The sequence below is a fragment of the Sapajus apella genome, unplaced genomic scaffold (assembly GCF_009761245.1).
Source record: "Sapajus apella isolate SASKATOON/1434 unplaced genomic scaffold, GSC_monkey_1.0 scaffold71, whole genome shotgun sequence".
NCBI lineage: Eukaryota > Metazoa > Chordata > Mammalia > Primates > Cebidae > Sapajus > Sapajus apella.
Window position 1 is genome coordinate 4473967 of NW_022437011.1, and position 16757 is coordinate 4490723.

Consider the following 16757-nt stretch of genomic DNA (forward strand, 5'->3'; position numbering starts at 1 on the left):
TTCCCATTCTGTTGGTTGCTGGTTCACTCTATTGATAGTTTCTTTTGCTGTGCAGAAGTTTGGAAGTTTAATTAGATCCCATTTGTCTATTTTGGCTTTTGTTGCCATTGCTTTTGGTGTTTTAGTCATGAAGTCCTTGCCCGTGCCTAGACACATATGGTTTCTATGTTGGTGGGGCCTAGAGTCTACTTGAGGAAGCATGTAAATTTATTATATAGACTGTATATAGACACACATTTAAATAAAGCTTGAGAAAAATTACAGTATGCAATCATAGTATATATCAAACAAGCCTAAGGCAGCATCTGAACTAACGGTGAGCATATAGAGAATAAAGAGTGGAAAAAATGAAATGTTATATGGGAACAAATGATGTGTTGTGATTGGAGTTGTATTTCAGAAGTGCAAAGGTAAAAAGTTGCAGTTAAGAATGTACAATGAGTACAAAAGTATGTACATACCTATGCTAAGTTCATACTTTTGGATAATATGAAACTATACATGATGTGGACCTTTGCCTTTGCAACTGCAATGAGATAGCAGGGAGTCAGAGAGATGACAAAGCAGATTAATAGTTAAGGGACACATTCATTCACACAAACCAAACTCAGAAATGATGAGGATGTTTTTGAGCACATTTTCTCTTTAAGGCATATAATTTTCTGTAAAGAAAGATTTGTAAATGTGGAAGAAATTGTTGTTTAGCACTCTTCCTCTGTGGTTTAGTTGTGTTGATGCTTGTCATTAAATGTTATTTCCTTTTTTTTTTTTGGATTAGCTATATTTTGAAACATAATTGCAGGTAGCCTAGTTGGCAATTTTCTTCCTAGAAGATGTCTAAGTGATTTGTAGTTATTTGTCCCTCCATTCATTCAATAAACATGTATGATGTACCTATTAAAAGTTAAATGCTATGACCAGGTGCGGTGGTTTACGCCTGTAATCCCGCCACTTTTGTGGTGGCGGAGGGCGGGCAGGTGGATTGCTTGAGCCTCGGAGTTCAAGACCAGCCTGGGCAACATGGTGAGGCCCCACCTCTATAAAAAATACAAAAATTTTCCAGGCATGGTGGCATGTGCCTGTAGTCCCAGGTTCTTGGGAGGCTCAGGTAGGAGGGTTGATTGGGCAGAGGAGGGGGAGGTTGCAGTGAGCCGAGATTGCGCCATTGCACTCCAGCCTGGGGGACAGAACAAGACTCTCTTTCTTTCTCTCTCACTCTAAAAAAAGTTAAATACTGTGAATACTGACTTATACAAGTTACATACTTCACCTTTAATGAATTAACAGCCTAACAATATACAAGAGATGAAACATTAAAATTGATATACCTATAGATTTAATCCTTAAAAAGAAAATAGATTTAGGTATTCTCATCTAGAAAGCTGTACATTTTATCTTATGAAATGAAAAAAGAAAACAAAAAAAAAAAGACTCAACAAGGTAAAACATAATTCTAGTTTTGCTAAAACAACAAATCTATCTATATCTATCTGTCTGAAGATAGAGTATCCTTATGAGAACAGAAATAAGTTGGAAGTGAATGTGACAAACTGCTAAGGTGGGCCTTAAAAGTAAAAGGGAGTTTAATTTCTTCACCGGAAATGTTCTGTGCCTTCGAGACTATGGCTGATTTTTGCTTTCATTTTTGTGGTTTTCCATATTTTTTGATAAGTTTAGATTCTGAAAATTCACAGGAGAGATAAAGTAAATAAATGTTTGGAAGAGATTTGGATCACTTTAGCTAGGAAGATCAGAGAATGTTTCTTTAGAGAAAGTGCTATTTTGTCACAGGTGATAAAGTATGAGTAGAATTTGAATATGAAGAGATCTAGAAAAAGCTCCCCAACACAAATTGGAATAGTTTACTAGTGTATTCTTTCTTAGAAATGACCAAAATACAGCGGCTATAAAGAATTTGAAAAGGCCTGCAATCAAGATCTATCCTTTATTAAAACTTCATTTAGTGATTTCCAATCTTAAGAAGAGTGATTTTTAAAGAAAAACAAGGTTAACCTTGGAAATCATCTTCATAGGAAAAGAAACAAGAGGTTAAAAAGACAAAGAGATGCTTTGAGAAGAGGAAAAAGTTCTAAGAGGCCAAAATGAGTTCATAAAGGGTCAGAAATATTCACATGAAAGCAAAATCTGAAACGTTAACCTAATTTTGATGAATGCCAAGCTAAAGCATCTGAAGTTTGTTGGGGGGAGTAGGAGGGGCAGATAAGGCTTATGAAAGGTGTGTGTGTGTCTGTGTGTTTGTGTGTGTGTGTGTGTGTGTGTGTGTGTGTATGAGGGAGAGAGAGAGACAGAGAAAGAGAGAGAGAGAGAGAGAGAGAGAGAGAGACTGGGGAGCAACAGGACTTTCTTTTTCTTGACAGAAAAGGTCATATATGTGCTTTAGAAAAATGAATTTGTCAATGTTAACATATCAGATCAGCAGGAATTACCATAAAGGCAAAATAAAGGCAAAAGAAGAAAAACAATTTTCTTGGCAAAATTCTTTCCAGGCAGACAAGAATACCACTTTTAGATAGGCGATAAATACAATCCTAGGCACGTTTGAAAAATAATAGATAGTTGTTTGTTTGTTTCAGCTCACTACTCAGCTTTTGTTTTGCTAGATGTGTTATAAAAGATGAGGGCAGGGCACAATTACTCTGAACCGCAGAAGGGGCTAGCAAAGGGCTAACACAGAAGCACAGCCACAGAAAGTGAGCAAATTTGTTGGGGAGAAAAAATTGAGGGTGAAGTGGGAAACAGTAGATATCTTTCCACTTTTAAGTAAATGGTATAATGATCTTCTCTGTTTTCCTATATAATCATGAATAGCATATCTACTTCTTCACTTTGGATTTATTTAGAAACTGGAAAAAAGCCCATCAGGACATAAAAACAGGTAAGATCTGAAGCTGCCTATGGAGTACTTACACATTTGGCTTACAAGAGTGGTCTTTTCCCATTAATTTGACTAAATCATCCAAATTTGAATATGCTTATACATAGTGCTACAATGATTTCTGCAGGAGAGGCAGGCGTATGAACAATGAACTAATGAATGTTTGGGTGTGAAATGGACCCTGTGGAGTCAATGAAACAGATACAATTGTGAGATCCTCCTTCGTTTACTTTAGGATCACCTGTCTTTGATTTTTTGAGCAAGATAAAGCCATTGGACCATGATGAAATAGCCCCAACTTCTAATTGTTCTTGTATGTGAATAGGTCAATTTACTTGGGAGATGGCATTTTTAATGCAGAAATCATGGTGGTGTGTTGTAGGAACAAAGAAGAAGGTTACTGACAGAAGCAGAAAGAATGACTCCAAAAAGGAGAGGAGAGCTGCAGAATCTGGACAATGACTTGAGATAACCAAATTCTTAGTTCTGTGGGATAACAAGCTCCTAAAGTCAGGTCTTCAACTTTTTGGTCTTAGAGGAATCACTGATTGCATCCATCACTGAGACCTTGAGAGTATACAACCTGTTATGGACTGAATGTATCCCTCAAAATTCCTAAGTTGAATCCTTAACCCTCAATTTGATGGTATTTTGAGATGAAACTCTTGGGAAGTAACTAGGATTAGATTAGATCATAAGGGTGTAGCCTTCAGATGGGATTAGTGGCCTTATTACAAAAAGAAGAGAAAGAGATTCTCTCTCTCCCAATCATGGGAGGGCAAGAAAGAAGCTGTCTGCAAGCCAGGAAGAAAGCCCTTACCAGAATCCAACCAGGATGGCACATTAATCTCAGGCTTCTAGCCTCTGTAACTGAGACAATAAATTTCTGTTGGTTAAGCCACCCAGTCTGCAGTATTTTGTTAAGGCAGATATTTCAGACTAAAATTGTGGTACTGAGAAGTGGGGTGTTGCTGGAACAAATGCCTTAAAATGAACTAGTTATTGAGCTGGAAGACCTCTGCTATATGTGCTAGAAATATGGATATTAAGGGTGATTCTGGTAAGGTCTCAGGTGGAAATGAGGAAGATTGGAAACTGGAGGGAAGATGATTCTTGTTACAAAGTGGCAAGGAGCTGGTCTGAATTGTGTTCTGTGATTTTGCAGAAGGTAGAAATTGTGAGTGATGAAATAAGATATTTAGCTGAGGAGATTTCTAAGCAAAACTTTGAAGAACTAACTTGATTCCTCTTGTCTGCTTATAGTAAAATGTGAAAGGAAATGTTTGAATAGAAGCAAAATCAAAGATTTCTATCCATATTGCAGAAAATGAGCAAGGCTGTTCTGAGGAGAACACTAGGCTATAGCTGAAAAACCAATTGATGGACATTGAGGGTATAACTCATGAACTTAATTAGTTATCTCAACAGAAGCCAGAAATAAAGAGGGGATTATACTAGCAGAGATACTGCCAGTTTGAATTTAAGGAGATAGAGAAAGTGGGATGGAATGAAGAAAAGCTGTCAGACTTCTTGGATTTTACAGGATGGGACCATAATGCTATCCAGCTGTGAACACATGCTATCCTTCAAGTAAAAGGAAGAAGGACCATGAGGGTGATTCAGATATCATCATGGCTGCCATTCCCGCTAGAGGTCCAGAGTGCACTGACTTCGGGAGCAGCGTCGCCTCCACTTCAGTTTCAAAGGGCAGGACCACCACCCAACAGAGCTGTGTAGACAGAGCCCACACAGAGAGCCACGTGGGTAGTGCCTTTGTAGAAAGCCATTTAAGTAAGCCTCCTCTCCCCATCCCCAGCCATGAGAGTGATGATGCCATGCCCACGTAGATCTAGAGGGCAAACCATCAAACCAAAGAAAATTATTTTTGAGTTTTAATATGTAATAGGATTTGCCTTGATATGTTCTGGACTTGTTTAGGAGCTGGTGCTCCTTCCTTCTTTCCCATTTCTCTCTTTTGAAATGTTGGAATGGGATTGTCTATCCCAGAGTTATGGTACCATTGTATTTTGGAAGCACATAACTTGCTTGCTTTTGTTTTTTGTGTTTTTTTCTTTTTTTAGTAATGGGTCTCACTCTGTAGCTCAGGCTGGAGTGCAGTGGCACAGTCATGGTTCACTGCAGCCTCTACCTGCTGGGCTCAGGTGATCCTTCCACCTCAACTACCTGAGTAGCTGGGAACACAGACATGCATTACCATGCCGGGCTAATTACAAAAATGTTTCTTTAGAGACAGGGTCTCCCATGTTGCCAAGGCTGGTCTCATACTCCTGGGCTCAAGGAATCCTCCTGCCTCCTGCCTCTTAAAGCATGGGATTACAGGTTATGAGCCAGTGCCTGGCCACTTGTCTGCTTTTATAGGATTATGGCTGAGGAGAAATTTTGCCTTAGGATGAATCATACCTTGAGTCTCACCCATACACAATTTATATGATGTTGAGATGAGATTTTGGACTTTAGACTTTAGAGTTGATATGGGAATAAGTTAAGACTTTGGGGACTGTTGAATATATGCATTTTGCACATGAGAAGACATGAATATTGGAGGGGTCAAGGGTAGAATGTCATGGACTGAATGTTTGTGTTCTACTCAAAATTCAGATATTGAAGCCCTAACCCTCAATGTGATGGAATTTGGAAATGGAGCCTCTGAGAAGGAATAAGGGTTAGATTAGTATATGGGAGTAGGTTCCTTATGATGGGATTAGTGGACTTAAAAGAAAAGGAAGATCTCTCTCTGCCATGTGAAGACACAACAAAGAGGCTGCTGTCTGCAAGCTAAGAAGAGCCTTCACCATAACCCAACCATTCTGGCATCTTAATCTCGGACTTCCAACTTCCATAAGTGTGAGAAAATAAATGTCTGTTTTTAAGCCATCCTGCCTGCAGTATTTTATTACGGTAGGCAGCGCTGACTAAGATATAACCTTAGGAGCACATTTACATTATGTAATAGTTTGCAAAAAGTGTATAAAATATGTTTTGGCATATTTGCTTTCTTTTCATCTATTTTTTTTAGAAAAGAGTTTCTTAGTTTAAGAAATGCTCCTTTAAAGGGAAATGACTCTAATTTGTCACTGAACCCAGAGCCCAGGAGCTGAGTGATAGAAATTCAACGAGACAGAGCGTGAATTGTGTTGTATTAATAATTCACACTAGCCTTGGTGAGGTATGTCTGAATTAGAGTCCTATACTGTGACTGCAAAATAACTTCCTTTAAACAAACACAGATATTTACACAAGATATTTAGTGAGGTGTATTGAGTTCCCCTCTTTGGAAGTTCATAATTTCCATATTATTCCTTTACTTTTAACTGTGTAATTTAATGCTAATTGACATGGTTGGTCCCATATGCAGGATAAGTGAATTAACCTGTGCAGAAATCTCAAGGGTTGTTATCAACATCACATGGCATAGCTGATTTCAGCTTTCAAGTGAACTGCTTGGTTCTTATTCTTGGCAAACAATACATTCTTTTATTCTAAAATAGAACTTTCTGGAAAAATAACCACAGAGGAAATGCAATACTACAATACCCGGCCTCTCAGTAGTTCATATGCCGTCACTCCCAGGGACCACCAGTCAACAGCAAAGGAATAGCCTGCTCCTTTTCTGGAGTTGAACATCTCGGGTGCTGAAAAACATGGAAAAATCAGGCCAGTTTGATTCCCTGAGACATTCACATTATATTTTCTCAACATATTCCTCCAAAGGAGAATCACCAGAGTAAAAAAATATAAACGCTTTTATGGATATTTATCATCCATTGCTAGATGGCTCACAGCAGGCAAACATTTCTAATTTTCTAATCTCTCTGCGTAGCCTCATTCATCAGCCAACACACACAGCATGCATAGGCCTTCAAGGGTAAACTCTTCTCTTATTTAGATCATGCATCAATTAAAATTTGGGTCCCATTGGGCCTCAAGTATGTGGCTCACCCTGAAATCAAGAAGGCTAAGAAGATGTGATTTGTTTTGATTTGGAAGGTTTTAACTAAAGGATTTAAATTTGTTCAATAGTTGTAAACAATGCTCAGAAATAAATAAATGAAAAAAAAAAAAAGAACTTGGCACAACATACATTGGATCAGCTCTCTATCTCAACAGAGTCACCTGGAAGCAGCAAAGGAAGCACTTGCAGCCGTCTGCTGGGGATGAGGGAGGAGGAAGAGGAGCGAGCATTCTGGAAAGTATAAGGCTGTACAACAGCTGTGGATTCTTTACACTTTGAAACCATAGTTCTTTCAACTGATTGCAATGGAAGGTAGAGCAACAGTCAATTTTACCCCCAGATATGACTCCCAAGTTATGCATTCTCTAAGCACTTTGACATACCATGAATCTTTGACTTATCCTTCTAAGAATAAACTTAACTCCTGAGGGATGTAATAGGGAAATTGAAGCACAAAGCAAAGGCAGGTAATGTTTCTGCTTGCTCACCGCTATATTCCTAGTGTCTAGCACAGAATCTGGCATTCATAATCACTGGAGAGAAATTTGTTGAATGAATGAACAAATCAATTGCTCAAGCAATAGTTGTGATCATTAGCTCTGGAGCTGTGCTGTTTGGGTTCAGATTCTACCTTCACCACTTATTGAGACCTTGCACAAGTTGGCAAACCTGAGAATTTGAAAACTTAGAACAATAAGGCAATCTTTCTTTCTTTCTCTTTCTTTCTTTCTTTTCTTTTCAGGGTCTCACTCTGTTGCCCCGGCTGGATTGCAGTGATACAATCATGGCTCACTGCAGCCTTGACCTTCCAGACTGAAGTGATTTTCCCACTTCAGCCTCCCAAGTAGCTGGGACTACAAGTTGGCACCACACCTGGTAATTTTTGTGTTTTTTGTAGAGACAGGGTCTTGCCATGTTGCCCAGGCTGGACTCGAACTCCTGGGATCAACTGATCCAACTGCTTTGGCCTCCCAAAGTACTGGGATTACAGGTGTGATCCACTGCACCTGGCCAATAAGGTGATCTTTAGAGAGTTAGAAATTAAATGTGATAAACCATGTCAAAGCCTAAGTGTGGTGCCTAGCAGTTATAAAGTGCTCAAAAACATTGGGTATGCTTCTAGAAAGGCAAACTTTCATAATAATTGACCTAATTGAAAGATACATATGATTGATCCCAAGCCTCCTGTATAAAGTGCTGGCTCTGGGCAAAGGAAACTGGTATGACATGGGTCCTGCACACACAGGTTTGCCTTACGCAGTGCACTGAAGTTCTTTTTAAGTAAAATCCTGTGGACAACATCCAATTAGTGAGGGAGAGTGTTTACATCCCAATGCTCAGGACTGGCCCTGACTGTAAGAGCTTGATGTAGCAGGAATAGGTAGGGCTGTTTCCCCAGCGCATTCACCATTCATGCATCACTGCACCCTTTCTGCAAGTCACAGCTCCCAATGCAATTTGAGAGATAATGGCCCCAACCCCACACTACTCCCACAGACAGGATGGACTATATTTCTGCTTTCCCTTCTCAGTATCTCACAACAAGTCATATCAGATAGTCCCCAGGTGACTGGTGACAGACATGTCGCTTAGAGAAGCTACAAAAAGCTTTGAGGGAAAATCAGAGCCACTGTGCTAAGAAAATTTCTAACAGAATAAAGATTACCCTATAAAAGTTATGTATCTATCATATTGGATTATCCTTGGGGTTTACATGAGTATTCTTTTTCTTCCAGCTTTATTGAGTATTCTTTTTTCTCTTCTTCTACCTGGTCTATTTTCAGGCATGATGACATTTTGATACACATTTATTCATTCAGCAAATATTCATGGTATGCTAGGCACTGAAGCATTTAGGTGAAACATTAAGAAGAAATTTTAGGACAACATACAAAAACATAACAGATGCGTAATTCTTTGGCCCCTCAAATAGTTGAGAAAGCAGAGCAGGAAGATATTGAAGGGCTTCCACCAACCCTTCAGGAAGATTCCCTGCACCTAAGAGAGTAAGTACTAAGAGAGTTGGAGAACAGCTAAGTGTTCTTCAAAAGAGCCACTGAGTATTTTGTTTGGTGCTCTTCCTTAAGTATTTCTATACATACATTCAGAAAAGGAAATAAAACGCTGAAGAATTTAACAAACAGTTACAAGCAAATGTCTATATAACCATGACACAGGTCAAGAAATAGAATCTTGTCCCGATCACTGTGTCCTATTCTGTTCATTACCGTAGAAGTCACTGTGCTAAGTTTTATGTTAATAATTTTCTTGCTTTTCTTTTCTTTCTCCCTTTGTTTTTGGAGATGGAATCTCGCTCCATTACCAAGAGTGCAGTGGTGTGATCTCAGCTCACTGCAATCTACGCCTACCGGGTTCAAGTGGTTCTCCTGCCCCAGCCTCCTGAGTAACTGGGACTACAGGTATGCACCACCATGCCAGCTAATTTTTGTATTTTTACTAGAGATGAGGTTTCAGTATGTTGGCCAGGATGGTGTCAATCTCTTGGCCTCTTGATCAATCCATCTTGGCCTCCCAAAGTGATCACAGGCATGAGCCACCACACCTGGTCCATTTTCTTGCTTTTCTACATAGATTGATCTCTGTGTACATATGTTTAGACAATAGTTTAGCTTTGCCTATTTTATATACCTCCCAGAAACTGTAGATAAATTGGCCACCTACCTATTTATTTATTTCAGTGCTTTATAATAAAGGAAACACTGACAAAGCAAAAAAGAAATCTATTCCTTGTATTCGATTAAATTTCATTAAATTAAAACATGAAATCAAATTGTATTCCTTGTATACTTTGGTGTCTTTTCTTATTCAATGACATGTGTATATGATTTATCCAAGTTGCTACATATAGTTAAGTCTGCTCACTTTCAGTGCTAGATAAATATACCATAATTTACCTGCCTATTCCATTGTTTGATAGTCATTTGGGTTATTTTCAGTTTGGGACTATTGTGAACAACACTCTCATGAACATTCCTACACATATAAAACTCCTATAAGGGCATGTCTCTTTAGGGTGTATTCCTACGGGGAACTGTTGGTGATAGGAATGGGTATTTTTTTCTGTATACTAGAAGACACCAAACTATTTACAAAAGTGGTATATAAACTCACACTATGACCAATATTATATCAGGGTTCCTTTGTTGAACATCCTTGTCCACACTTGGGAATATCTGACCCTTTACTGACAATCTGGTGAGTATGTAATAATATTTCACTGTGGTTTAAATTGGCATTCTCTTATTTACTAATACGCTTGACCATATTTAATACGTTTATTAAATATTTGGTCTTCCATCATTTGCTCTTCAGATTTTTTAAAACCTGGATATTAGATTTTGGTCAGGACATGAAAAAAAGGGACCCAACAGTAATCTGTACATTTAATGTAATAGAATTAATTCACAGAGCCTTACAAAATTGATTCTAAATTTCATCTATAAGAAAAAATTATGGAAGTTATATTTTTGGAAAAGAATAGAGTCCTGCATTCCATGTATTAATCTATAAAGCTGCAATAATTAAGATTGAAAGCTACAGAATATAGATGTTAGTACAAAAATATATTTAACTTATGATGAACGTATTTCAAATCAGCATGGAAAGGGACTTATTTAATATATAGTCTCAAAACAATTATTTAATAATCATGCAAAAATAAAGTCAGATCCTTGCCACATATGTTCAGTTAAAATAACATACAACCGAATTAAGTAAAAAAATGAAACCACAATCAGATTAAAAATATTAAGCAAACACATCTAAAATCTAGTGGTAAGAAGGCCTTGCTAAGAACAGCACTGAAGTTAGAAAACATAAAGTAAAAAGATGAGTAGCTTGATAATATTTTTAGCAAACTTTTGATGTCATAAATAGGCCATAAAACAACAGCAACTTAAAAAGTGGGAAATCATATTTGTAACAGAAAATGTACAACAAATATGATACACTAGGATTTCACATTCCAAATACAAAAAAGATAAGTACTATTTACATAACCAATAAGAACTATTGAAATAGGATAAAAACATTAAACCTCAATAGAAAATGAGCAAAGAATTTGAACAGGCAATTTGCAAAAGAAGTCAAAGAAATACTGTGGTAATACCACAGTGTCATATCATTTTTACTTGTCTTTTTTGGGACAATTAAAGATATTGACAGTATAGCACTGATGAGAATGCAGGGAAATGAATATTTTCAGACACTTCCAGAGCAAGTACAAATTGAATGAATTTTCAGAAGATAAATGTATTAACATGTAAAGCCATTGACCAGAAATTCTTTTGCTCTTTCAGTTAATCAAATTAATTAATTGTAATTAAGAAATAAAAACTGCATATCTTGTATACAATACTATGTTTTGAATACATTGTAGAATGGCTGAATAGAGATAAATAACATGTGCTTTACCTCACATTATCCACATTACCATTTTTTAATGGTGAGAGCACAAAATTTTCTTTCAGTGATTTTCAATAATAGAATACATTATTGTTTTTGAATAAAAAGTTATCGCAAAGAAGTAACTAACTTGCAGGACACAATTTTGCTAACAGGATTTTTACTACAAATTTAAATATACAGGATGAGTATCCCCTATCTGAAATTCTTGGGACCAGAAGTGTTTCACATTTCAATTTTTTTTTTTTTCAGATTTTAAAATGTTTGCACTATACTGGTTGACCATCCCAAACTCCCAAATCTCCAATCCAAAATACCCCAATGAACATTTCCTTTGAGCGTCATGTTGTTGTTCAAAAAGTTTTGGATTTTGGAGCATTTTGGATTTGGGATTTTTGGATTTGGGATGCTCTACCTGTATTTCAAAATGAGAAACAACCTAACGTTCAGCTGAAAAACTGATTAAATAAATGTGGTGCCACTCTCCAATTCTATAGCTCATGACCATTAAAAGCAATAGTTCTATCTACCAGTGTGGCAAAAGAAGCAGAGTGTCAGTTGCTAAGATCCAGGCTCTGGGGTCAGAGAGAAGGGGGTTTCAATTTTAGCAGAGGCATGCTTATTGACACGAACAAGGAGCCAGTATAGCAGCATGTTAAGAGTTAGGGCTCTGAAGCATCAGACCCCTGTGACTGTCTCCAGCTTCACATTCAACAAGTTTCTTAACCCCTTGGTCTGCTAATTTCTGAATTGAGAACAATATATACCATAACAATAGTACTGTATATACAAAATACTACAATAATTATACGTTAATATACTATAATAAAACTGTAAGGATAGTACTCGTCTCACAGAATTGTTTTTAGTTTAAATGACATAATGCATGTAGTTAGAACAGTAATGTCTAAGAGCTCAGTAATGCCAGCCATTCTACCTTCATCATTGTCACATCATCGTCACATCAGCATCCGTGTCACAGGCATTGCATGTTTCTAGACTTGGGTTTAATTTCATGCATTGCCAATCACTTGCTGTGTGATCATGATCACGTCACTTTCTTTCTCTCTGGGCCTAATTTTTTTTAACTTATAAAATCAACACAATAGTAAAATCCATTTTATGGTGTTGACAGTTTAATAATAAATGTTAAAAACTTAGCAAAGTGCTTAGGACAATAAATGTTCACTATATGATGTCTATCATTATTACATTATAAAATGAAAATTTAGGTTATATTTAGCATGATCAAATATTTAAAAAATGTAAACAGTATGTGTTTGTGCTTAGGAAAAGGGTTCTGGGAATAAACCATAAATATCTACTGACAAAGGATATTTTCTTTCCTTTTGCTTACTGGTCCATAGTGAACTTATCATACATATATATATATAATTTGGAGGAGAATGTTTTAATTGGTTAACTCTAAGTAATCTGGATTATATTTACGCAGACAAAGAAAAGAGAGAAGGAATAGTGGAGGGACCAGAGGGAGCATGGAGGTAGAAGACAACAAATTGTAAAAAGCAAAACTTCCTTGCTGGATGGAAGGTGGTAAAGAACTGGCAGACTGACTTTATTTTTTTTTTTTTTTTTAGGGGGTTTTTTGAGATGGAGTTTCGCTCTTATTACCCAGGCTGGAGTGCAATGGCACAATCTCTGCTCACTGCAACCTCTTGCCTCCTGAGTCCAAGCAATTCTCCTGCCTCAGCCTCCTGAGTAGCTTGGACTACAGGCGTGCGCCACCATGCCCAGCTAATTTTTTTTTTTTGTATTTTTAATAGAGATTGTGTAATTTTCACCAAGTTGACCAGGACGGTCTCGATCTCTTGACCTCGTGATCCACCCGGCTCAGCCTCCCAAAGTGCTGGGATTACAGGCGTGACAGACTGTCTTCTTATTTCCAGAGCTATGAAACTGCTTTAAAAAATGCTCAACGTTGCCGGGCGCGGTGGCTCAAGCCTGTAATCCCAGCACTTTGGGAGGCCGAGGCGGGTGGATCACTAGGTCAAGAGATCGAGACCATCCTGGTCAACACGGTGAAACCCCGTCTCTACTAAAAATACAAAAAATTAGCTGGGCATGGTAGCGCGTGCCTGTAATCCCAGCTACTCAGGAGGCTGAGACAGGAGAATTGCCTGAACCCAGGAGGCGGAGGTTGCGGTGAGCCGAGATAGCGCCATTGCACTCCAGCCTGGGTAACAAGAGCGAAACTCCGTCCCAAAAAAAAAAAAAAAAAAAAAGAAAAAATGCTCAACGTCTTGTATTAGTAGATGTATATTTCTCCAAACTTCAATCAGTATTTTATATAGTTTTCTTTCTTTTTAGAATTTTTTTGTTCTTTCTGGGGAATTGCGAATTAGTATCCCATGGAATCACTATAAAATGGGTGCTGATGAATATCTGTTTGGTAGATTTTACCAAATCACTGGGAGCATAAATTTTAAAAAGAGACAGCAGGGATCTACCCACAATACCCCTTGGAAAGACTCTTCTCCAAAAGGAGAACTGTGGCAATCACATAATCATTTTGGAATAAGACAAGAAACATGTCCAATATATTAGCCTAACTAAATTGACTTAGAACCATTTAAAAAGAGATAAAAATATTTACAAATATGTATTTTTATTTACCGCTTTATTTTTCTTTTAAGAAAAAGCTTGATTTCTGAAATCAGAGCTTGATTTAAACCTAGACTTTTCCATTATTAGCCATGTGATCTAGACCAAATCATTTAGCTTCTGATTTTTCTCATTATAAAATAGTGATAAGTATAGTCTGCCTCATAAGGCTGTTGGGAAAATAAATGAGTAAATGAATGTAAAACATTTAACACCTTGTCTGGTCCATGGAAAGATTTCAAGAAATATTAGTCATTGTTAATTACAAGGGTGAAAGTGGAAGGTGCACAGAATCTTTCCTAGATTCCAATTTTTCAGCTCTATCTTGTGAGAAGACTAGAAATGCCAACTTTGAAAAAATTACGTTATACGGATATTGTGCTTAAAACCACCGGGGAGAGGAAAGAATGGTGGCTTCTCTGTATTTCTCTCACCATGGAAACCAACCCTGGAAATCCAGATGCACATTTTCTGATTTGGCTCCAAGAAAATAGCCCTTAATATGGAAACCCAGGAAACCTGGGGAATAAACTCTTCAGAGCAGCAGGCTTGGATATGCTTTTTTATCATTTGAGTACCATAGGTTTTAGGCAGAAAATAGGCTGAATTATATGTGTCCATTATTTTAGAAGTGACAAAAGAGATTTATTCCCCCCACTGATAATTGGAAGTCACGAAATTTGCAGTTGTTCAAATATCATAGAAAGTAAGGCTCATTTTTTTTTTCTCATAGAAGATTTCTGTTGAAAAGTGAGGTGGCTCTGCACGTAGGGGGTTCTCTTTTCCTCTCTCTTAGTTACATAGGGGAAGAGAATGAAATATTAAAAGAAAATGGCATTGCTCTTGTCCTTGATTTCACGTTGAAATATTTTGCTTTTGAATTACCGTGACCATATCTAGCTGATACAATTCATTCCACACCTGACTTAATCCCAACAGTTTAAACAGCGACACCACCTGCTTTAAGCATCTTAACTAATTAGGGTAAAGCACAAGTAGTTTTTAGTCTTCTATCATCTGCCAGCCACTGTGCAGTGTCTAACTTCCTGCTTTTGCTGGATAGGGAGCTCACCTAAAGATAGCTCAGTCTATTGTCTGCTAAGTTTTAGTCCTATTTGCTTATTACATTTACTTTAGATGCTTTACAATTCAGTTCTGTGAATTTTAAAATAATTCTCCACTTTGCGAGGCTGAGACAGAAGTGTCACCTGAGGTCAGGAGTTCAAGACAGCCTGGTCAACCTGGTGAACCCCTTCTTTACTGAAAATACAAAAATTAGCTAGGCATCGTGGCAGGTGCCTGTAATTCCAGCTACTCTGGAGGCTGAGGCAGGAGAATCACTTGAACCCGAGAGGCGGAGGTCGCAGTGATCCGAGATCATGCCACTGCACTCACAAAGGAACTATTCTCATATCTGATTCAAAGCTGCTTCACCCACCCTGCTGGGCTGGCTGCAGCCACCGTAGTATGGAGGTGGAGGACTTATCTGGCTTTCACACAGGTCGTTCTACCCTTTCCTAGAAAGCACTATTTCTTTTAGGACATGGAAGAAGGGTAGAAGAGGCAGATGGGTCCTAACACACGTGTTACCCCTGCTGCAGAGTAATCTCTCTTTAGGGGTCTGTGGCGGAAGTTGTGAATCCTAGCTACATGGCAGAACTACCCTAAGAGCTTTAAACCACCCTGTCCCTAGAATCCACCCTCAGTGATTCTGGTATGTTGAGCTCTATTGGGACCTGTGGTGCTTTCAGGAAGTCACACTGACAGGAGCCTCCCTCCCTTTCAGGCTATGCTCTTGAGCATTGGAGGGGCCCTTGTGAAACTGGATCACAGCCTGTAGCTAATCCACCTCCCTCTCCCCAACACAGTCACATTCACTGCATACCTGTCTCCTGCTGCTATGATCCTCAGCAAGACTAGCCCCCAAACTCATCAACCTTCCATGGCCAACCAGGCTATGTTAACTCCAGGACTAGTCAGCAAGTCCAGTAACTACACAGATATCTAACCAAAAATGAAATTCCAGGCACCTCTTCTTGCAGTCACTCTAAGAGTTTACAGACAGTTCTCTTGAGATCTGACTCACTTGCCTTAGGAACAACCACAGGGAGAGGGGAGGGAGAACTCCCTCTTTCTGAATACTGTGTGCCCCCTAAAGGGCACTAGCTCTCTCTTTACATTTTTGGAGCTGGATGGGAGGTAAAACTAGTTCTGCTAAAAATTAGTTCTGCTGCCTATCTAGAGATGTCTGCTCCCAACAGGTGAACTTAGAGTTTGTAGTTGATTTGTTACCACAACTAAACATGAAACCAACTGACAATTTTGCATCTGACCCTATCTTTTTGGTCACCCCTTAGTACATGCTGAATAGTCAAGGCGAAAACAAGTTCCTCACCTACTACAAACAAGATAATGCAGACACATTTAAACTTTCTAAGGCAGAATTTCCTCATCTTTATTTTAAAAAATAATTTATTTAATTTTAGAGAGAGTCTCCCTCTGTCACCCAGGCTGGAGTACAGTGGCATGACCATAGCTCACTGCAGCCTCCAACTCCGGACTCACACAATCCTCCTGCCTTCGCTTCCAAAGCAGCTGGGACCACAGATGGATGCCACCATGCCCAGCTCCATAGTTTCTTAATCTTTAAAAAGGAGAACTCATGGAATTGTTATGGCACTACAGCTAAACCTAAAATTATAGCTGGGAATGTATTTTGTAAAATTTATAGCTCTATTCATGTAATGTAGTATTATGTAAATAATGGTTAAAATAACACTTTGTCACTCACTACCAATTACTGTTTCCTACTTCTTTGTTTGGTTCTTTTTTAAAAAAATC

At 38.2% G+C, this 16757-nt stretch overlaps 1 protein-coding gene across 1 annotated transcript in view; it reads right to left on the minus strand.

The window, feature by feature from the left end:
• Nucleotides 1-16757, minus strand: part of STK32A (serine/threonine kinase 32A) — a 142878-nt gene that overhangs the window by 17630 nt on the left and 108491 nt on the right. The window contains exon 8 of the mRNA XM_032250312.1: nt 6452-6549. Coding sequence (XP_032106203.1) covers nt 6452-6549 — 98 coding nt within the window. The remainder of the gene's footprint in view (nt 1-6451; nt 6550-16757) is intronic.